Source organism: Perna viridis, chromosome 6 (genome assembly GCF_037379345.1).
Source record: "Perna viridis isolate PV_CMFRI_1.1 ecotype Kerala chromosome 6, ASM3737934v1, whole genome shotgun sequence".
Taxonomy (NCBI): domain Eukaryota; kingdom Metazoa; phylum Mollusca; class Bivalvia; order Mytilida; family Mytilidae; genus Perna; species Perna viridis.
In genome coordinates, this window is record NC_142450.1 from 49,774,129 (window position 1) to 49,795,034 (window position 20,906).

General features: G+C 32.1%; 1 protein-coding gene across 4 annotated transcripts in view; it reads left to right on the forward strand.

Moving 5' to 3' along the window:
• The window catches only part of LOC148615468 (cytochrome b5 reductase 4-like), a 70,429-nt gene that overhangs the window by 9,125 nt on the left and 40,398 nt on the right, over nucleotides 1-20,906 (forward strand). The window contains exon 1 of one of the 4 annotated variants that reach the window (XM_088590363.1): nucleotides 3,040-3,074. The exons of 2 other annotated variants lie outside the window; for them this stretch is intronic. In XM_088590363.1, the coding sequence (XP_088446489.1) occupies nucleotides 3,055-3,074 (20 nt within the window). In that variant the 5' untranslated portion in view covers nucleotides 3,040-3,054. One more of the 4 variants, XM_088590364.1, reaches the window with a different exon arrangement.

A 20,906-nucleotide genomic window follows, 5' to 3' on the forward strand; every position in this document is an offset into this window, starting at 1 on the left:
AGTTTTCATGGTGCAGATGGATACACCATAACGATCCACAACAAGTGTAAACAAAAGCCAGTCATTTTTTTTTTAATTATAGCATTTCAAAGTGTTTTAGATACTACCTGATGAAAATTAACATTGTATTGTGAATAGGAAACATATTTAAATCAGGTAAATCAGTTTCATGAAATTAGTATATGATTTTAGCATTTAGATTTTGACTGTCAAGTCTTCAACTTTGCATTTTAGCCATTGACCATTGTCATTTTGATTGGTTCAATAGATATTTACATCTGATTGACTTTACCTACTGAAATTTATTTGTTTGGTGACTAACAAGTAATTAAAAAAATTAATTGTGTATCCCTTAGGCTACATACAATCAATGTCACAATACCTTTGATAAGCTTCAGCAGTTTACCTGCCCCTTGTTTGACACCTTAAAAGTATGGTGTTTGAAAAATTATTGGCCAGCTTGGTTGAAAATGTTGGTTATTTCTGAAGATGATTCCTTATATGACCTTTGATATACTACAAGGGGAAGTACAGGTAATCTTTATGACCTTTGACATACATGTTATCTATATGACCTTTGATATACTACAGGGGGTAATACATGTAATCTATAGGACCTTTGATATACTACAGGGGGGTAATACATGTAATCTATATGACCTTTAATATACTACAGGGGTAATACATGTAATCTATATGACCTTTGATATACTACAGGAGGTAATACATGTAATCTATATGACCTTTTATATACTACAGGGGTAATACATGTAATCTATATGACCTTCGATATACTACAAGGGGAAATACATGTAATCTTTATTACCTTTGACATACATGATATCTATATGATCTTTGATATACTACAGGGGAAATGCATGAAATCAACATGACCTGTGATATATTACAGGAGAAAAACATGTAATCTATGACCTTTGATATATTACAGGGGCAATGCATGTAATCTATTTGAGTTTGATATACTACAGGGGTTATACATGTGATCGATCTGACCATTCATATACATGTACTACAGGTGGAAATACATGTAATCTTTATGACCTTGACATACATGCTATCTATATGACCTTTGATATACTACAGGGGGTAATACATGTAATCTATATGACCTTTGATATACAAGCAGAAATACATGTAATCTATTCGACCATTGATGTACATGTACTACAGGTGGAAGTTCTTGTAATCTTGATGACCTTTCATATACATGCTATCTATATGACCTTTGATATACTACAAGCAGAAATACTTGTAATCTATATGACCTTTGATATACTAGAACGGTTATACATGGAATCTATATGGCCTTTGATATACTATAGGGGAAATACATGTAATCTTTTGGTCATACCCCCAGAAATCTGATTAGTTAACTTTGTGATGGGTAGTATTTTGGGATATAAACCTATGGTATTCTCTTCAGTCACAATGAAAACAATGATAATTTTAAGGTAAATACCAATCTTTTCAACATACCTGCCTTGCTGCCCACAATGAATTGTACTATGCAGACCATGTATGAAATGAATGCTCAGATGTATATTGAGTTATCTATAGTAAATTAGCGATGCAGTTTTACAGTAAAAGCAATAGTATGCAATATTTTTGAGATATGTAGTAAACTTCCTTTGACCGTGGAAAATGAACTTCCTCCAAATTGTTTTTTACTTATTTTTGAGGAAATGTGTGAAATCCATCACTGCTTTTTAAGTCATCAATCAAGGGTTAGAATCTCAAGGTCAAATTTTTATTCATTACTCATTGAGTTGACTCCTCAAATCATATCCTTTGAGGCAATTTTAGAAGTAGAAACTACACAAGGGTAATTAAATTAATGAATTAGTTCAAACTATAAGGACAACTGTAGTCAAAACAAAGATAGGAACACCAGAAAGACATCAGTTAAAGATAGGAACACCAGAAAGACATCAGTTAAAGAACATGTATCAAAAAGAAAGTATCTTTTCACATTATATTTCATTAATAACTGGGAGTAGGTTCTTCTTCTTGTCCTCTGTCAGGATGCCCTTGTTCAGGGTCAAGTCTGGTGAATGAGGAGGATGATATGTGCTTTAGGTAGTCAGTTGTCAAGAAACAATCCATATTCCTCAAGCATGTCAGGGTGACAACAGTATGTTTTTTGTAGACTAGAAAATCTGTGTACTGGTTGAAGTTAGTAGCTAAACTGATGCAGTATATCTCAGTTGTAAGGAAAATGTGAAACTCATTTCAAAGCTATGGTTAAGGCTGTTTTTACAATGGAATGCAGAATGTGTTTACAATGGGATGCAGAATGTTTTTACAATGGAATGCAGAATGTGTTTACAATGGCATGCAGAATGTTTTTACAATAGAATGCAGAATGTGTTTACAATGCGATACAGAATGTTTTTACAATGGGATGCAGAATGTTTTTACAATGGGATGCAGAATGTTGTAATATTTTTGCATATGAGTTATTTGACACAAAGAATCAGAAATGATTGATACCTTTTAACTGGCAAAACTAAAGTATTTCCTCTACCAATTGTTTGATGTACATTTCTACCTGGTAAAGATAAAATTATTTGTTATTCTGAGCTGTTCAACAAGGGTCAATAAATAATAAAGAATTTACAACTTCATATTAATATGGATATTGAATTGATCTGCTAAACAAACTGCTTTCCCTAGGAGATATTCATATCAAGTTCCAATAAGTGGTCAAGCAATTTATTTTGATAAAAAATCTACCAATATTCTGTAATGTCCATTAGTTGGTGATTAGACTTGATTGAAATGCTTTTGTAATATCTATCATTATTCTAATACCTCTCATACCATACAAGGAAGAATTTTTTTCTAACCATATTGTAAGTGCTGGTTCATTGTACAGCAAGGCAGAAAAATTCAATATTGTGATGTGTTGGAGGTTGAGTGGTTATTGACACACTTTGTAGAGTAACAGGGAGAACCATAAAATTCTATTTTTATCTTGTTTACATCTGATGAGCATGTTACTTTATCTTGCAATGTTGATAGAACAGATAGGATATGGAACATGACTTGATACTGTAAGAACTTATTAGTGCTGATTACAGGGGAAATGTTTGATTGAATTCCCAGCGACACACATTTATGACTTGGAGAGTTTTTACCACAATTCTATAGAATTGCTGTGTGTTATATACACTGAATGGAGGATGTTGTTTAAAGTAGAATTACTAGATCTTATTTAAATGTTATATTGATTCTCAATTTGTGAAGTTATGGTAACAAGGCCACTTATATGTACATTAATGAAATAGTAGGAATAACCTCTCAGAACTGATGTACAATTTTCTTTCCTGTAAATTTGATCCATATGCAGATTGGATCCATGATTGACGTGAACATGAGATTGATGTATTGGGCTAATTTACATTGTGAAGAAATTTAAATTGATTGAGTTTTGTGCAGGTTTTATAAGTGTTATAATGATGATATATTTACTGTATGTCAGTTTAAAGTGTTCATTTCATTAGGACATAATGGGATGCACAAGGTAAGATTACCTTAGTTTCTTACACATGTATCCAGTTTAGTAAGTCCTTAATATGTCTAATATAAATAGTTAATTTTAATACTATAAATGTGATTGTGAGCCGCCCAATTTTCATGTAAGGATATAATTCTTTTTTTCTGTTTATTTTGTAGTTACTATCATATGTGGCTTTTAATCATTCATCAGTTATGAACTTTTATACATTGTTTTATATATATGGACCTGGTAAAGTGATAATGAGAGAGGGAGAGGTAGGAGGTTGATATGCTTTACCATGTCCATATATGATATACTAAATAAATAAGTTCTTTGTTGTTATAAAAGAAATAAAGCTACATATAGCTCAGCTGATACAACAAACATTCCCAACTGCAAAGAATATTCAATTCAACTTTTTAGACCAATTTTCTCCTGTTATCAAATACTGTTTGCTTTTACTATTTTAGTGCTGAACACAATGAATATAGTTTAGTCAGCCTCTTTTTGCCTTCAGGCTATATCTCAGGGCAATAGTGTATTTCTTAGGGACAAAAGACCTTTTTTGGTGACACACCCACTAAGTATACAATACAGTTGTGAAATTGGGTGTTTTGATGCACATTATATCACCTTTCTACCACAACCCATGGCTCTTGCTGTTTACTGTATTATTTATTGCTGGATGATGTAGACCACAAAATCATGCAGCTCATTTAGTGCTGTAGTATTTCTTTTTTATCGTTGTGATGATATGATTTTTGTTATAGATCTGCTATTCAGTATAAAATCAATTTTTTGTGTTTATCTTTGTGAGGACCATATGTTGTCCTGGTTTTACAGGAAACAAACATTTCCCTACTTAAATGTTCTTTTTGTCTTTTGCCACTCAGCAACAAAATTTTACAATTTGTCTGCTCAATATAAACTTTGGACTTCATTAAGCCATTTAAAAACTATCCCTCCTACAACTTGTATGGGTTGATTTAAATATTTTTAATTAAACAGCATGTAAGTGGTTGTCTGGGATTCCTTTGAACAGATAAATTCAAACATCTTTAAGTCTTTATAGATATGTACTTATGATTAAAAAATCATGATCAGGTCAAGATTAGGATATTTTGGATGTATTCAAGGTGTATGCTTTTCCTGTGAGAAATAGTACCAGCTAACTTTAAACATTACAATATCTTATCAAAGTCATAGCTTCTCTTTGAAATGAAATACTTTATGATGCGTAAATGATTACAGCTTTGGAAGGAGATTGTACTTAAAGTGAAGTTTTGTAAGATTCATGTACTTTTTATTTACTCAACAATATTATACAATGTTTATGCCAACTGGTTTATAGACTAAGTAACATGTTCTCTTCAGATGAAAGAACAGTCGTCAATACAGTTACATAATATCAACACTGATGTATAGCCGCTCAAAAGGTTGATTTCTTTTCAATTGCAATTTTTCAACGTACAACTTTAAAATGAAATAATTTCAATATAAAAAGTACCCCAACTGAAAAAAAAGTATCAAATTCAATGATCTTTACAAAACAATAGCTACCTGTACAGTGATCCTGACCATGGGAAACAATAGCTATCAGTATGATGATCCTTACCATGCAAAACAAAAACTATCAGTATGATGATCCTTACCATGCAATACAGTAGCTATCAGATAAAGTTATCCTTACCTTGCAAAACAATAGTTATCAGTACGATGAACCTTACAGTGCAACACAATAGCTATCAGTATGATGAACCTTACAGTGCAACACAATAGCTATCAGTACGACGATCCTTACCATTTAAAACAATAGCTGTCAGTACGATTATCCTTACTGTGCAATACAATAGCTATCAATCAGTACGATGATCCTTACCGTGCAAAACAATAGCTGTCAGTACGATTATCCTTACTGTGCAATACAATAGCTATCAGTAAAGTGATCCTTACCGTGCAAAACAGTAGCTGTCAGTACGATTATCCTTACCATGCAATACAATAGCCATCGGTAAAGTGATCCTTACCTTGCAAAAGAATAGCTAGCAGTACGATTATCCTTACCTGCAAAACAATAGCTGTCAGTATGATGATCCTTACCATGCAATACAATAATTGTCAGTAGAGTGATCCTTACCGTGCAAAACAATAGCTGTCAGTACGATAATCCTTACCATGCAATACAATAGCTATCAGTAAAGTGATCCTTACCGTGCAAAACAGTAGCTATCAGTACAATAATCTGTACTGTGCAAAACGATAGCTATCAGTAAAGTGAGCCTTACTTGGCAGGACAGTAGCTATCAGTATGATGATCCTTTCTGTGCAAAACAATAGCTATCAGAACAATGATCCTTACTTTGCAAAACAATAGCTATCAGTACAATTATCCTTACCATGCAATACAATAGGTATCAGTACAATGAACCTTACCGTGCAGAATAATAGTTATCAGTATAAGAAATAAGAATTTTTTTTCTTTTCTCACTTCATATTTAAGAAAATTTGACTAAATTTAAAATTGCATTATTTTTTTCATATTATGAGATTTCTTTTTTTCTGCTATTCAGGTTGAAAAAACTCATGAAGAGAAAAGGGGAAAACTGGATCCAAACAATTTAATATTTGGTGCTTTGACTGTGAAGTTCTAATGATTACACACAAAAACTAAGAAATCAGCTCTATCACACAAAATTTAAACTTGTCATGCATCTACAGTTGAACCTTTAAATAAAGAGTGTTAGGTTATAAATTAAAAATGTTGCATAACTAGCCCTTTCATGCATTAAACAATTTACCACATTCTCAAATTTTATCTACATAAATCTTTATTGGAATAGCTTTATAATGTACTTAGCAACCAAAAGGAGACAACTCCTGTTTCTGTAGCAAATCTAGGACAAAGTTATATATTTGACAAACAATTTTAATGATTTATTGATAAAATAAGCTGTCATTTGTTTTTTTTTACATCATAGATATTAACACCATCAGTGGCAGATCCAGACCCATGGCCCCAAATTTTTCCATAAAATATATGCATTATATTCATTTGTGTATATAATCAGTGCTGATAACAAATTTGTATGATTACCATTGCTTTCTTAGTATGTTTTAATTGTTTTAACATAAAAAAATATAACATTTAAACAGTTTTTAGATTTAATGGGGCCCAGGTCAAAATTTTTCCTCTGTTTAGCACCGGAAATTAGTCCATACTATATATATTTGTAATCATGATTTTCTGTACATGTTTTTGGTAGGACATGTAGTTATAGTACTAAGAATTATGTGGAAATACTGTCGGTAATATCAGTTCATCTTCTTACTCTTGGCTTACATGCTTTAGGGGATTTTAAAAGTACTTTGTTCTCCAGTGTCAATGCCAGGCCAAATGACTCTAGAATTTTTATAACTATGACTTTTTATTTTTGATGTTGTTTTGAGAAAGTTTCAATTTCTTTGCTATGTGTGACTTAAATGGAGTTAGGTCTGTAACCAAGTGTTTTTTCTAATGGTAAGCTTTCTCTTCTACACTTGATAGTGTGCATATATATTGGTTTTGTATCCAGTCGGCCTGTTTTGATTGGTCCTTCACACACAATAAAGGTTGTAGAAAGATGGGTGGAACCAATAAACATCTAATCAAGCAAACCCTTTTTAGCTCAGCTTGCCTAAAAGGCTATGTTAGCTTTTCACCTCACTTGATGTCCGTCTTCATGTTCATCGTCATGGTCTGTGGTCTGTCATTAACTTTTCTTTTAAAATCTTCTCCTCTGAAACCACTGAACAGAATCTGATGAAACTTGATGACAATCATCCTTGGCATGTCATCTCCCAAAATTGTATCCATTATTATCCCTCCCAAGAACATGGTCACTGTTACTGAAAATAGAACATAGGGGTATCACAATATATATTTTTGTTAATATTGCAAAAATCATAACAGAAAGATGAAATCTAAGACATCTCAGGCTCTTCGGTGCAACAAGATCTACTTTCCCTGAAAATTTCAAGATAATCAATATACAAATTTTGGAGTTATTGCCCTTTTTTCTTAATTTTTTTGGGCAGTTCTTTGCCTGTTATTTAGAAAAAGAAAGCAGATTGATGATGAATGAAAATTGATAAAATGTTCAGTATTACAATATCTATTATTGGTGCAATATTAAATAAATTTGTTGACCTTTTTTAGAGTTATGGCCCTTGAATGTGTCATTTTTATAAGTTTTTACCTACTTTTTTAAAAAATGAAAGCAGATTGATGATAACTGTAAATTTCCGTAATAAAATGCTTAATATTTCAATATATATTTTTTGTGCAAATTTCAGAAATATTTGTTGACACTTCTTTGAATTATGGCCCCAGAAAGTGTTATTTTGACCATTTTCCTTGTTTTTGCTTGTTAACAAACCATAGCAGATTGATGATTAATGTATATTTTAAAAATATTTATGTAAAAGTATTTAAAGATCTATTATTGGGGCAAATTTGGAAAAAATCTGTTTATTGCATTTTTTAATGATTTTTTGCTAATTTAACGTAAGTAGAATGATGATTAATGTTTAAATGTCCAGTATCCTGACTAATATCATCTGTGCAAATTTGGTCAAAGGTATTGGACCTTTTATAGATTTTGCACATACTGGTATTCAACTTTTTAAAGCTATTAAACTAGGTGAGTGACTTAGGCTCTTGAGAGCCTCTTGATGTAGATAGTTTAAATAAAACAAAAATAGAGCCAACTTACCTTCAAGCAAAGGGAAAAAAGTTCCAGCTATGCAAATCCTGGGTACAGATATCCGTTCACATCAGATATCATTCAAAATATAAAGTCTAGAATTATAAGAGTTCTAACAGTTCTAACAAATTGCAGGAAAATTTTAGTGTCATGAAAAATGAACAACAAACTGATGCAACTGACATCATTGCATGGATTAAAATAATTATTGCCTTTCCTATCTTAGAATGCTTTAATAATACAGTCCAATATATATTTTTCATAGGTGGGGTCATGTTCTTGAACAAATGGAACAGTAAAGTTAACTGTATAAGTGCCCTGCGACTTTTCCAGAATTTTGTCATGAATACACTTGTATTGTATGGAGAATAGAAGTGTACATTATGATTATTAGCAGTATTTGTTCCATATATTGATCCCGATGAGTGTTATTTTTTGTCCTTGCTTGGGAACTTCTGTGCTATTTGTGCGTTCTTCCGAACCTTTTTTGTTTTGACTGATAAATACCACTTGTGACCATTTGAAGGATGTGTTTGTTAATGTACACACATGTTGTTTAGTATTGTGCTCATCATCATATAGCATGATTGGTAGCCATGTTAGTGCCTTACAAAATTTGGTTTGACCCACCATTGCCTGTACTGATGTGATTGATTCCAACTTATTGCTTTTTGGGTTTTTGATCCTCCAGAATCAAAATACCTTATGTCGCCGGTCCATCACTGGAACTTCCCTACTATTTCTGAAGACTACACAAAAATATAGTTCACATGTAATTTCTTTTATATCATTCAATACCTCCTTTAAAACCAGTTGAAATGTTTGTTGCATTTATTCAGCTCAGTGATATTCTATTATTCTTCAAATGAAAAAAAGGTGTAGTCATCATATCAACTGGAAATTTGAGGGACTCCTTTTTGGCCTTGAAACATGTTTAGTAATAAATTTGCTTTCAGAGAATTTAGTTCTTGTGGTAATGTGTCCAGAAGTGTAAAATGTGTTAAGAATGTTTCATTTAACACACTTATTAGTCAAATTTTCCATCCTGTCAGTAATATTTTACCATTTATGAACAGGAAGTGAAGAGCAGTGATTTTAACCAAGTAAAATTGGCGGGATAATTCAAATTGATAAATATTTCCATTTTTTGAAAGAATAATCAAGGGAACCAAGGTTGTAGCAGTAATCAAAAGAATGTAATCCAGGGACAAAGACCAGACATGGAAAACAGACATACATAACAAAGAACATAAAGTAACTAAAATCATACATACATAGTAACAAAAGCATATGAGCAACTCGGACTCCACTAAAAACTGGGAGCATGGACCAGGTGCACCGGTAGGGTAAACGTCCTCTGCTTTTCTAGAAACACCCACCGAGTTGAAAATCTTATGTTCATCAAGGAAATTATTTTCTTAAGCTGAAATTGGTTTTATTTGATAATAATTACATTGTAGGATATACCTACCCTTAATATAGTTTTTGAATGTAAATGTACATTAACTTTTGGACAGCTTTAAAAATTTTTGAAAAAGTGAAATGGAACAAAATTTGTAAATGTGTGTGTGAGACTGGATCAGTAGTATGAACTGACAGTCATTTATACATATTGGGGAAAAGCAGTTCTTAATAATATGTCACTTGCAAATGTATGATCTCAGTTTTATTTTCAGGTAATCTTTGAAATTTTGTTCATGCTACAATTTCACAAGATTCAAAAACCTCCAGTGCTAACAGCACTTTGATTGCCTTTATGTTGACATTTGTTACAGGGTAGGAAACTCACTCAAATTCTAGCCAGTCCTGAATACAATTTTTCAATGTAATTACTATATGGCTATATAAAATTAGCCAGCCCTGCCAAAAAAATAGCCAGTCATGGGCTGGCAGGCAGGCAGGCTACTATTTCTAACTGATTTGTTATATGGACATTGCCTAAAGTATATCAGTTTTGGTCATTCCCATCTCACATGGGAGATGGGATAAATAATTGAAAGCTAAACATGGGGAACCAGTCACTTTACACAGGTAACAGTCAAGGAAATAACGGTTGCTGATTAGACAAGTCACTTGTTTGGCTGAAATGAGGATGATAATTTGCTCTTGGCACGGGATGGCAGCTCTTAAACTAGGTAAACCAGAACAATAGAAAAACTAAGAAGACAGAAAAAAATTAATATTCTTAAGAGATGAATATTACTCAGAAAAACTTAGATAAACATAACTGTCTTTCATGTATTTAAAAATATTTTTGATGAATAAATATAGAAACATGTTACAGAAATATGCAGAATCTACCAAAAATATATGATACAGCTACATTTCATGCACTTTTCTCACTTCTCTTAAGTCATCCTTTACTGCTGCACAAATTTAACGAAACTTTACAAAAAAGGAAGTCTATATGAAGATGCCAATGAAAATCAACTTTTTCTCAATTCTCAAATATCATGAGAGTAAAATAATTAGACTTTAACGTTTTTGTCAATATTTCTCTTTGGCAGAAGTCCTCCTGTACCTCTTGGTCTAAATGAAACTTTACTGAATTAAACGTCACTATATAATGACATGCATCAATAAATATGATTCCAACACAAATATATAATTAGAATTTAACAGTTTTATTCCACAGTTATCGTAAACATATCTCGTAAACCACTTCATGGATTTGAATGAAACTTTACACAAAGCAAAAAACATCATTTACAGATGTGTTTAAAGGAATATATTAACTATCTTATTATCCCTTCAACAACAAAATTGCGATGGGATATAGTAATGCAACCAACCGCCCGTCCATAATATATTTGGGAACACTCTGCAATTAACGTAATTCAACAGCTCCACACAGAAGAAGATGTTCGTTTTCTCTCTTACTAACGACTGTAACATGCCTTTCACAATTATCCGACATATTCCCAACCAAATATTGTTTTACAATTGAATAATGATGGACACTTTATAATGAATATAAATCTTGAACAAAAATAATAATTTAGATTTCCAATTGTCATATTTGTTGAGGTAAACATTTGTATCTTCACACTGACACAATTAATCCAATATATCATTATATTAGTAAGCAACCTGTAAAGTTGAATTTTTGCTTTTAAATTACTACTTTCACTGGTTTGAATTTCGTTCACAAGAATACAGATTCTCATTGAGCAGTTATATTTGTGACTCCTACATTTATCCAAGTATCTATACCATAACTAAAGAAAAATGATCTATCTTTTGTTACTGCTTCATTAATGCATGCATTTCTTCACTTTATCAATTTAATTTTGTTTTTTGACAACTATAATAACATTTACATCTTCAATTACATAGCAAGTATGTAACGAACAGAAATCTTGTCTCAATATAGTACAAGTCAATATACTAAGTATCTTAAACTACAATTAAAGTTAATAGACAGCTAGGAACAGCTATTACTTGGTTTATTATTATCCTTTATACAGATGCCATTGTTTACAAGTTTTAGTAGGATTCTATAAATTGTCTGACTCCAAGGATTTGTTTTTAGTACAGTAGGATTCTATAAATTGTCTGACTCCAAGGATATGTTTTTAGTACAGTAGGATTCTATAAATTGTCTGACTCCAAGGATATGTTTTTAGTACAGTAGGATTCTATAAATTGTCTGACTCCAAGGATATGTTTTTAGTACAGTAGGATTCTATAAATTGTCTGACTCCAAGGATATGTTTTTAGTACAGTAGGATTCTATAAATTGTCTGACTCCAAGGATATGTTTTTAGTACTGTAGGATTCTATAAATTGTCTGACTCCAAGGATATGTTTTTAGTACAGTAGGATTCTATAAATTGTCTGACTCCAAGGATATGTTTTTAGTACAGTAGGATTCTATAAATTGTCTGACTCCAAGGATTTGTTTTTAGTACAGTAGGATTCTATAAATTGTCTGACTCCAAGGATATGTTTTTAGTACAGTAGGATTCTATAAATTGTCTGACTCCAAGGATATGTTTTTAGTACAGTAGGATTCTATAAATTGTCTGACTCCAAGGATATGTTTTTATCAATTACATTTAATACACAACAAATAAGTTTAAAATAATCTAAGGGCATTACCCTGCTGCCTGTGTTATTAGGATAACCTTGAGAGAGTAATCAAGGGAACCAAGATTTTAGTGGAAATCAAAAGAATGTAATCCAGGAACAAATACCAGACACTGAGTTGAAGTTTTGGTAGTTTAATGCTCCCTGCCAAGTCTGTCTGTGCTTTATGGTTCATTGTAACATTTCCTGTTCTTATCTAGATCTGAGGCACTGTCTGTATAGTGCTACTAGTGATAATAAAAACCTCCTTACTATTGTGAACTAATACATAGAGATAACACATTGTACATTTAGCTCCTTTTTAATGGATTTGTATTAACTTAAACAAAAATATTTTCAGGAAATTTTGACTGATATATATAATAATAAGTTTTTAAGTATGTAAAGAGGCTTTCTGATACTTTAATTTTTTTTATATTTCTATTTGTGAATGGAAAAGCAGTTGAATTTTTTGTATATTAACCTTGTGGTTGTATGATCTTACGGCAATGTCGTCATCGCCTGTAGACACTTGTATTCCTTACAATAACTTCAGTATTAATGAATGAAGCTCTATTGTACCTTATTGTTTTAATGTCAAAAAAAGATAATTTTTTGGGGGGGGGCCATGTTGCTTTTGTCTTTTATACATTAGAAATAAGGAACCAAAGGGGAGAAAATAAACATCATCTTTATAAACTTTATATAAATTGCTAATTGAATTAGATTATAGTCATGAAGTATTGGAGATCATTGATTTTATTTAGAATTTTGAATTAGAACTCTTGTTATTTTAAATTACTGTAAATTTAACGAAATGTCCAAACCGGTTGATTTCATCTAAACTTATTTGTTTGGGTTCTTCAATATATTTGAACTAATCGTCTATTTACCAGTAGAATTTTTTATTTTTGATCTTGTTGAAAATAAAAAAATGGTCAACCTGGAGTTCCAAAGGGTCCAAAGTCCAAACTTCCATGAAGTTTAAAAACAAATTTATATGTTTCTTGGATATTCTTTATCATAAGAATATATTTTGGTTTCAGATTTGTGTACACAAGGGACCCAAAATTTGTCAATACTAGTTTTAAACTTTGTTTGATTTCAACACTAAAATATAAAAACAAGCCAAATCTACTGCAGGTTTTTTACATGTTTTTTTTAAATTTTTTTTAAATAATTTCAAGTTACTTTAAAATAGGACCAGTTTGATTTCAATAAAAGTACAGTTATCAGAGGTAAATTCTGCTTTTAACTGTGTTAATGATGATATAATTCCTATTTATCATAAGGCCATTGGTTTTTTATTTTTAGTTTTACGAATCTGCCGACCCTAATTTATAGCAATTTGGAAAAAAAATAAAATGACTTTCGTTTAATTTTTTCTTTCATTTTTTCCGACCGACTCGGTGCTTTGCTGTTTCAAAAAAAATAAAAGGTTAAAGGTGATTGGCTATATCTATTAATAGTCTTAAGGTCTCAGTATTGTATTAATAGTCCCATAGACTTAAGCTTCTATATTGAAGTGTAAATTTTTAGGATTTTTTTAAAATATGTAAATTGATTCAATAAAACTTTCACTTCTTTAGCATTTTTAAGGACATGTGAAAAATAATTTCCTGCAAAGAAAATTTTATGAATCCACGAAGATCAGACAGAAAAGTAGTCTTGAACTATAAATAGCCAATTTCTCTACTTTCACTTTCATTTTGCACTCATCAAACCAACCTTTTCAGTGGAACATTTTTATGTCATTATGATAGATTTTCTTTTAAAAAAATTTGTCATCTTATATTGTGATGTTTGCTCTATTTCATAAGTCATTGTTCATATGTTTTGACATAACATTAGTTTGTAGAGAGGCAAAAAGAAAATGCACTATATTTTTGTAGCATCCATGTTTTGATGTACACCTGCTCAAGGATATGCAATGCAATACTGGTACCTTAATCATTGTTGCGCTTGAAAGACATAGCAGTTTTTTTCGGTAAAAACCATGTTGTTCAAAGTTTGTTTGGAATACTTTGAAGGTACGAGGACACAATCAATTTCGTAGTGCATTTCAACAGACCCATTTTGACACATAAAAAAATTCCACCGCTTCAAACTGAATGAAACTTTACCCATATGGAAATATGTATAAAAGCAAATTCCTATAACAGTGCCAGAAATATTCACCATCATTTTTTATTTTTAGCAACTTTGCTTCGGAGACCCCATAGACATGAAAACTGACCACTGCCAAATGTCCTAAATTTTGACCTTCCATAGGACCAAATTACAACTTCCACATAAAATTACAGAATGAAAACAAAATCCTTTGTTAATTTGATCCTTGCCCTACATTTCTGCAGTAAATACTAAGCAATAAAGTTTATGACAGCAAAGAAAAAAAAATCAGGAAGAAAATACACTAAAAAAAGGGAACTATATTTGTATACAACGAAAAGTCAAGGGGAATTAATTGTGATCTTGTACCTGAAGCAAAGAGGTCTCAGTCTTGTATTCTTTGCCCCATAGGCTTCTATAGTATACCTTAAATTTTCATGATTTTTTAAAAAATACACAAGGAGTTTCAATGTAACTTTTAACCATGTTTTTCAGTAAAGGAAATGTCAAAAATAATTTTTAGGTCCATTTTAGAAAAAAAGGCATGAACTTTGGTACACCAGGACAGGTCAAACTAAAAATAGACTTTTCTGCTTTCACTTTTATTTTGAGTTCATAAAATAGACCCCTTTTCTGAAGCATTATTTTTCATGAAAATACTGTTTTTCCTCAAAAACAAGTTTCTTCTGTCATAGCTTGATATTTACCCTGTACTTTTGAAGAAAAATGATAGCCATTTGCCAAGAAACAAAAACAGGAATAGGCAAAAAGGAAGCACACTATATCTTTTAGCTTCCATGTTTTAATGTACACCCGCTCAGGAATATGTAATACAAGTCTGATACCAAGAGATCTGAACAGCGAGTAATGGAAAGATGCATTCATGGTTCTGCATCATTGTGTTTGATTCTGGTCTTAAAACTATTATAAACAAATTTATAAAGGCCCAAACTGATTCTATGATAGGCCAGGCTATATCTGATTAATTAGATCTGGATCCATTAATAGAAAAAATATATGGAAATAGTGCTTACATTCATGGACAGGGCCACAGTATGATTCATTCTTCCACAGAAGTGGCAACTGATTTGCCTATGGGTATATACCTATACATTTACTGTTTGAAAAATAATGAAAAGAATGTTCAACTCTGTTTTTGTTTAATATTTAGGAAAAAGTGGAAAAAAAGAAGGCAGAATGGTTGAAACAAAGTCAGACAGAAAGAAAACAACACAATTTCAAATGCACAAACACAAACGCAACCTATTTTGTCTTAAAACCATAATAAATACATTCAGAAAAGTGTTATCTTTAACAAAATCTTTAAAAAAAAAATCTTAAAAAAAAAATTTCTAAAATGTCTCTCTTTTTTTTCTGTCCTACTCATGACTTTAGTGAAATAATTTTGTAAAACTAAACATTAAAAAACAGTAGCCTAAAGTTTTGTAAGGGCTAAATCATCTTATCAATTTTACTGAAGTGAGGAGAAAACAAAGGTATAAGAAGTACAATATATCATCAGCCATTCTACAGACCAGTTTACTACCTAACCTGTTTAGTAGGTTACAAGGTATAGAACAGCTAATGACCAGTTTACTGCCTAACATGTTTAGTAGGATACACGGTATAGAACAGCTAATGACCAGTTTACTACCTAACATGTTAAGTAGGATACACGGTATAGAACAGCTAATGACCAGTTTACTACCTAACATGTTAAGTAGGATACACAGTATAGAACAGCTAATAACCAGTTTACTGCCTAACATGTTTAGTAGGATACAAGGTATAGAACAGCTAATGACCAGTTTACTACCTAACATGTTTAGTAGGATACACGGTATAGAACAGCTAATGACCAGTTTACTACCTAACCTGTTTAGTAGGATACACGGTATAGAACAGCTAATGACCAGTTTACTACCTATCATGTTAAGTAGGATACACAGTATAGAACAGCTAATGACCAGTTTACTACCTAACATGTTTAGTAGGATACACAGTATAGAACAGCTACTGACCAGTTTACTGCCTAACATGTTTAGTAGGATACACGGTATAGAACAGCTACTGACCAGTTTACTACCTAACATGTTTAGTACGATACACGGTATAGAACAGCTAATGACCAGTTTACTACCTAACATGTTTAGTACGATACACGGTATAGAACAGCTAATGACCAGTTTACTACCTAACATGTTTAGTACGATACACGGTATAGAACAGCTAATGACCAGTTTACTACCTAACATGTTTAGTACGATACACGGTATAGAACAGCTAATGACCAGTTTACTACCTAACATGTTTAGTAGGATACACAGTATAGAACAGCTAATGACCAGTTTACTACCTAACATGTTAAGTAGGATACACGGTATAGAACAGCTAATGACCAGTTTACTACCTAACATGTTAAGTAGGATACAAGGTATAGAACAGCTAATAACCAGTTTACTACCTAACATGTTAAGTAGGATACACAGTATAGAACAGCTAATGACCAGTTTACTACCTAACATGTTTAGTAGGATACAAGATATAGAACAGCTAATGACCAGTTTACTACCTAACATGTTGAGTAGGATACACGGTATAGAACAGCTAATGACCAGTTTACTACCTAACATGTTAAGTAGGATACACGGTATAGAACAGCTAATGACCAGTTTACTACCTAACATGTTAAGTAGGATACAAGGTATAGAACAGCTAATGACCAGTTTACTACCTAACATGTTAAGTAGGATACAAGGTATAGAACAGCTAATGACCAGTTTACTACCTAACATGTTAAGTAGGATACAAGGTATAGAACAGCTAATGACCAGTTTACTACCTAACATGTTAAGTAGGATACACAGTATAGAACAGCTAATGACCAGTTTACTACCTAACATGTTAAGTAGGATACAAGGTATAGAACAGCTAATGACCAGTTTACTACCTAACATGTTAAGTAGGATACACAGTATAGAACAGCTAATGACCAGTTTACTACCTAACATGTTTAGTAGGATACATGTTGTAGAACAGCTAATGATCTATTACTAAAGAGCAAATGGTAATTGTTACCCATCAGAGAAAGTTGCTGTTTGATATTAGTTTGAAATTTCTGATCTCTCAAGCAGAATAGTTTATGGTGCTAATTACAGAGTTAATATCTTAAAGGGTATTTGTGAGAAGAATGGAAGCAGATTGTATGGATCTATAACATGTTATCTGGCATTTTATTCAGCTTTTACGTCAAATTGACATCCTGTTGATCTTGTCGGCAGAATGGTAGCTTTCCTTGAATAACTTTAAATATTGTATTAAACTTGTTGGTTGAGATTGTTATATCTCTGTAATTGTTTATTTTAAGTTTGCAATTATGAGTTTATAGGGACTTCCTATATAAACAGATGCTCTGAAACATAAATTGCTCAAGATGGTTCTGACTTTTGAAAAGTGGCGGATTTAGGTTAAGACATATGCAGTGAGGAAGTGATTGTTTGAAGTTCAAATACAGACTCAGAGTCACAGTGTGTATCACCTGTTAGCAGAGACATCAGTAATATTTCACAGTCACAGTGTGCATCACCAGAGACATCAGCAATATATCACAGTCAGAGTGTGTATCACCTGGTAGCAGAGACTTCAGCAATATATCACAGTCAGAGTGTGTATCATCTGTTAGCAGAGACTTCAGCAATATATCACAGTTGCAGTGTGTATCACCTGTTAGCAGAGACATCAGCAATATATCACAGAGTGTGTATCACTAGCAGAGACATCAGCAATATATCACAGTCACAGTGTGTATCACCTGTTAGCAAAGACATCAGCAATATATCACAGTCACAGTGTGTATCACTAGCAGAGACATCAGATGACATAGGTCCATTTTCCATTAAGAGTACCAATAGCTCTGTCCATCATAGGAAAACCTTAAATCATGTAAAGTATTGAGACTAAAGTTCAAACTGATATCTACAGAGTTCAGTGTCATTTTTTTTCCTTTTGTCTTTCAAACACATGTAAATATCAACATTTAACACTAATGTGAACCTCAGAACATGTGAAATTAACCATCTGTACACATGTATCTCATGTTATTGAATTATATCTTAGTACATATGTTAATCATAATTATGAAATTGTTCCTTAGTACAAATGTACATTACATTAATTATGAATATTGTATATGGTAGATCCTTTAAGCTTTGAAGTATTTTTTTCTGGCTATTTCCGAAAATTGCTTGCCAGGAAGTCAGTATCTTCAGCATGCAAGAATACAATTTCCCATTTCCATTTTTGTTGATTAATTATTCCTTCAAGACTCTTTTTGACATCCTGAAATCCTACAATTCACTTTGATATAGAAATGTCAGTCTAAGTGACTCAGAAATAATAAAAAAACATGTCAATTTTTAATTTACTGTGGTAATCTAAGATAACGTACTCCAAAGTTTTGTTACTGTAATCATTGATAAAAAACCTTTAGTGTAGGCAGCCTGTAATCTGACTTAATATTAGTTGTTCTGTCAGGAGGATGTATATATTTTAGTAATGATAAAATGATTGGTCAGCATTCTATAGTACAGATAAGGTCTTTTCAGTAATATATTTTGTTGGAGAGTTTACCAGATCCATTCAATCCATCAATACCATCTATGTAATATTTCTTTTAGCTCTGGATCAGTCAGATAGATGAGTCTTGAGTTAGATAGATAAATCTTGAGTCAGATGGACCAGTCTTGATTTATAACTGTTTGACATTTGGTTTTAAGCCTTTATTGCCTATCTGATTGACAATTCATTGATTTTCAGTGACATAGCTATGATTTTGCTATGACAATTCATAAAGGTGTTTCAAGGTAAAGTCATCATTTTCACACTTAATTCAATTTAGCTTCACTCTACAGCAAAGTTGCCAACTTCCTGGTTGTCTCAAGTCGTTTTTTTCCCTGTAAAATTTCAACCAATTTAATGTCTAACACGTCAAGAAATTTTAGTGGTAAAAACATATTAAAATCTTTTACACTTCCTGTTCCGTGATCACAGGTGTTAGGAGAATGATTAGTTTTAGGAAATGTGCTATAACATGGAACAACCAGACATTTAGACTGATAATAATGTTATATGCTGTGTTTGTTTATCTCTTATCCTACCGGTGCACCTGGTGCATGCTCCCAGACAGATAATAATGTTATATACTGCGCTTGTTTATCTCTTACCCTACCAGTGCACCTGGTCCATGCTTCCAGACAGATAATAATGTTAAATACTGTGCTTATTTATCTCTTACCCTACCGGTGCACTTGGTCCATGCTCCCAGACAGATAATAATGTTGTATACTGTGCTTGTTTATCTCTTCTCTGTAATTCAATTTTAATTTTATGGCTAATTTCTGGAGAAAATAGTATTTGACATCTGAAGAATTATTAAATAAATCTTTGTATGGTTTCAGTTTAAATACAGATTTTAAGGAAAAATGAACAAATGAATTTCTTTACCCTTTGACATTTGTAGAGAGAAAATTGTGCCAGATGATGACTGACATTTTATCTGATTAGACTTTCTGTGACATTTTCATTAATTTCAAACCAATCTTTGTCAACTATGAGATGACATTTTTATTATACTAGTAGTTTACACTGTTGAAATAGGTTTAAGGAAGAAGATAGATCCTCAAAGTATGGTAGAATAGGTTTAAGGAGGAAGATATACCCTCAAAATATGGTAGAATAGGTTTAAAGAGGAAGATATACCCTCAAAGTATGGTAGATCCACAAAACATTGACTTCCAATCAAAACGTAACCTATGACATAAATGTATGTACCTTGATTGGTCACAGGTTGACTTTGTGTTCTGCTTTCCTGATGATTTTGCTAAATAATTTGCATTTAACTTCTTATTCCGTGAAATAACCCTCCTACACTCCTTAATGAATTATAGATCAGGTTTACATTTGTTTCAATCATATGATATATAATGACTGCCAAATTGGCTTTGAAATTTCCTTAAGTTTGTCCCCTGCCTTTTGAGATACTTTTGAAAGCCTTCATAGACTTTCATCAACTTTACACAGTTAAAGGCTTATGAGGTAAGGAAGTGGGCTCAGTAGGTCAAAGGTCAAGGTCACGTTTTAATGAAAAATAATTTTTTTAGCTGAAAATTGGTTTCTTGGGTATAACTTTTTAAACACCTTCATAGACTTTCATCAATCTGACATGGTTTGAAGTTTATGAGGTAAGAAAGACACCTATTGGTTTTGGGGTCAGTTTGTCGAAGTTCAAGGTCACATGTTCTTACTGAAATAAAGTGTTTGGGCTGAAAACTGAAATCTAGAGCATTACTTTCGATACCTTCATCAAACTTGGACAGTTGAAGGCTTATAATGTTAGAGGTAAGGAAGATGCCTTTTGATTTTGGGGTCAGTAGGTCAAAGGTCAAGGTATCACATACTTAAGGAAATAG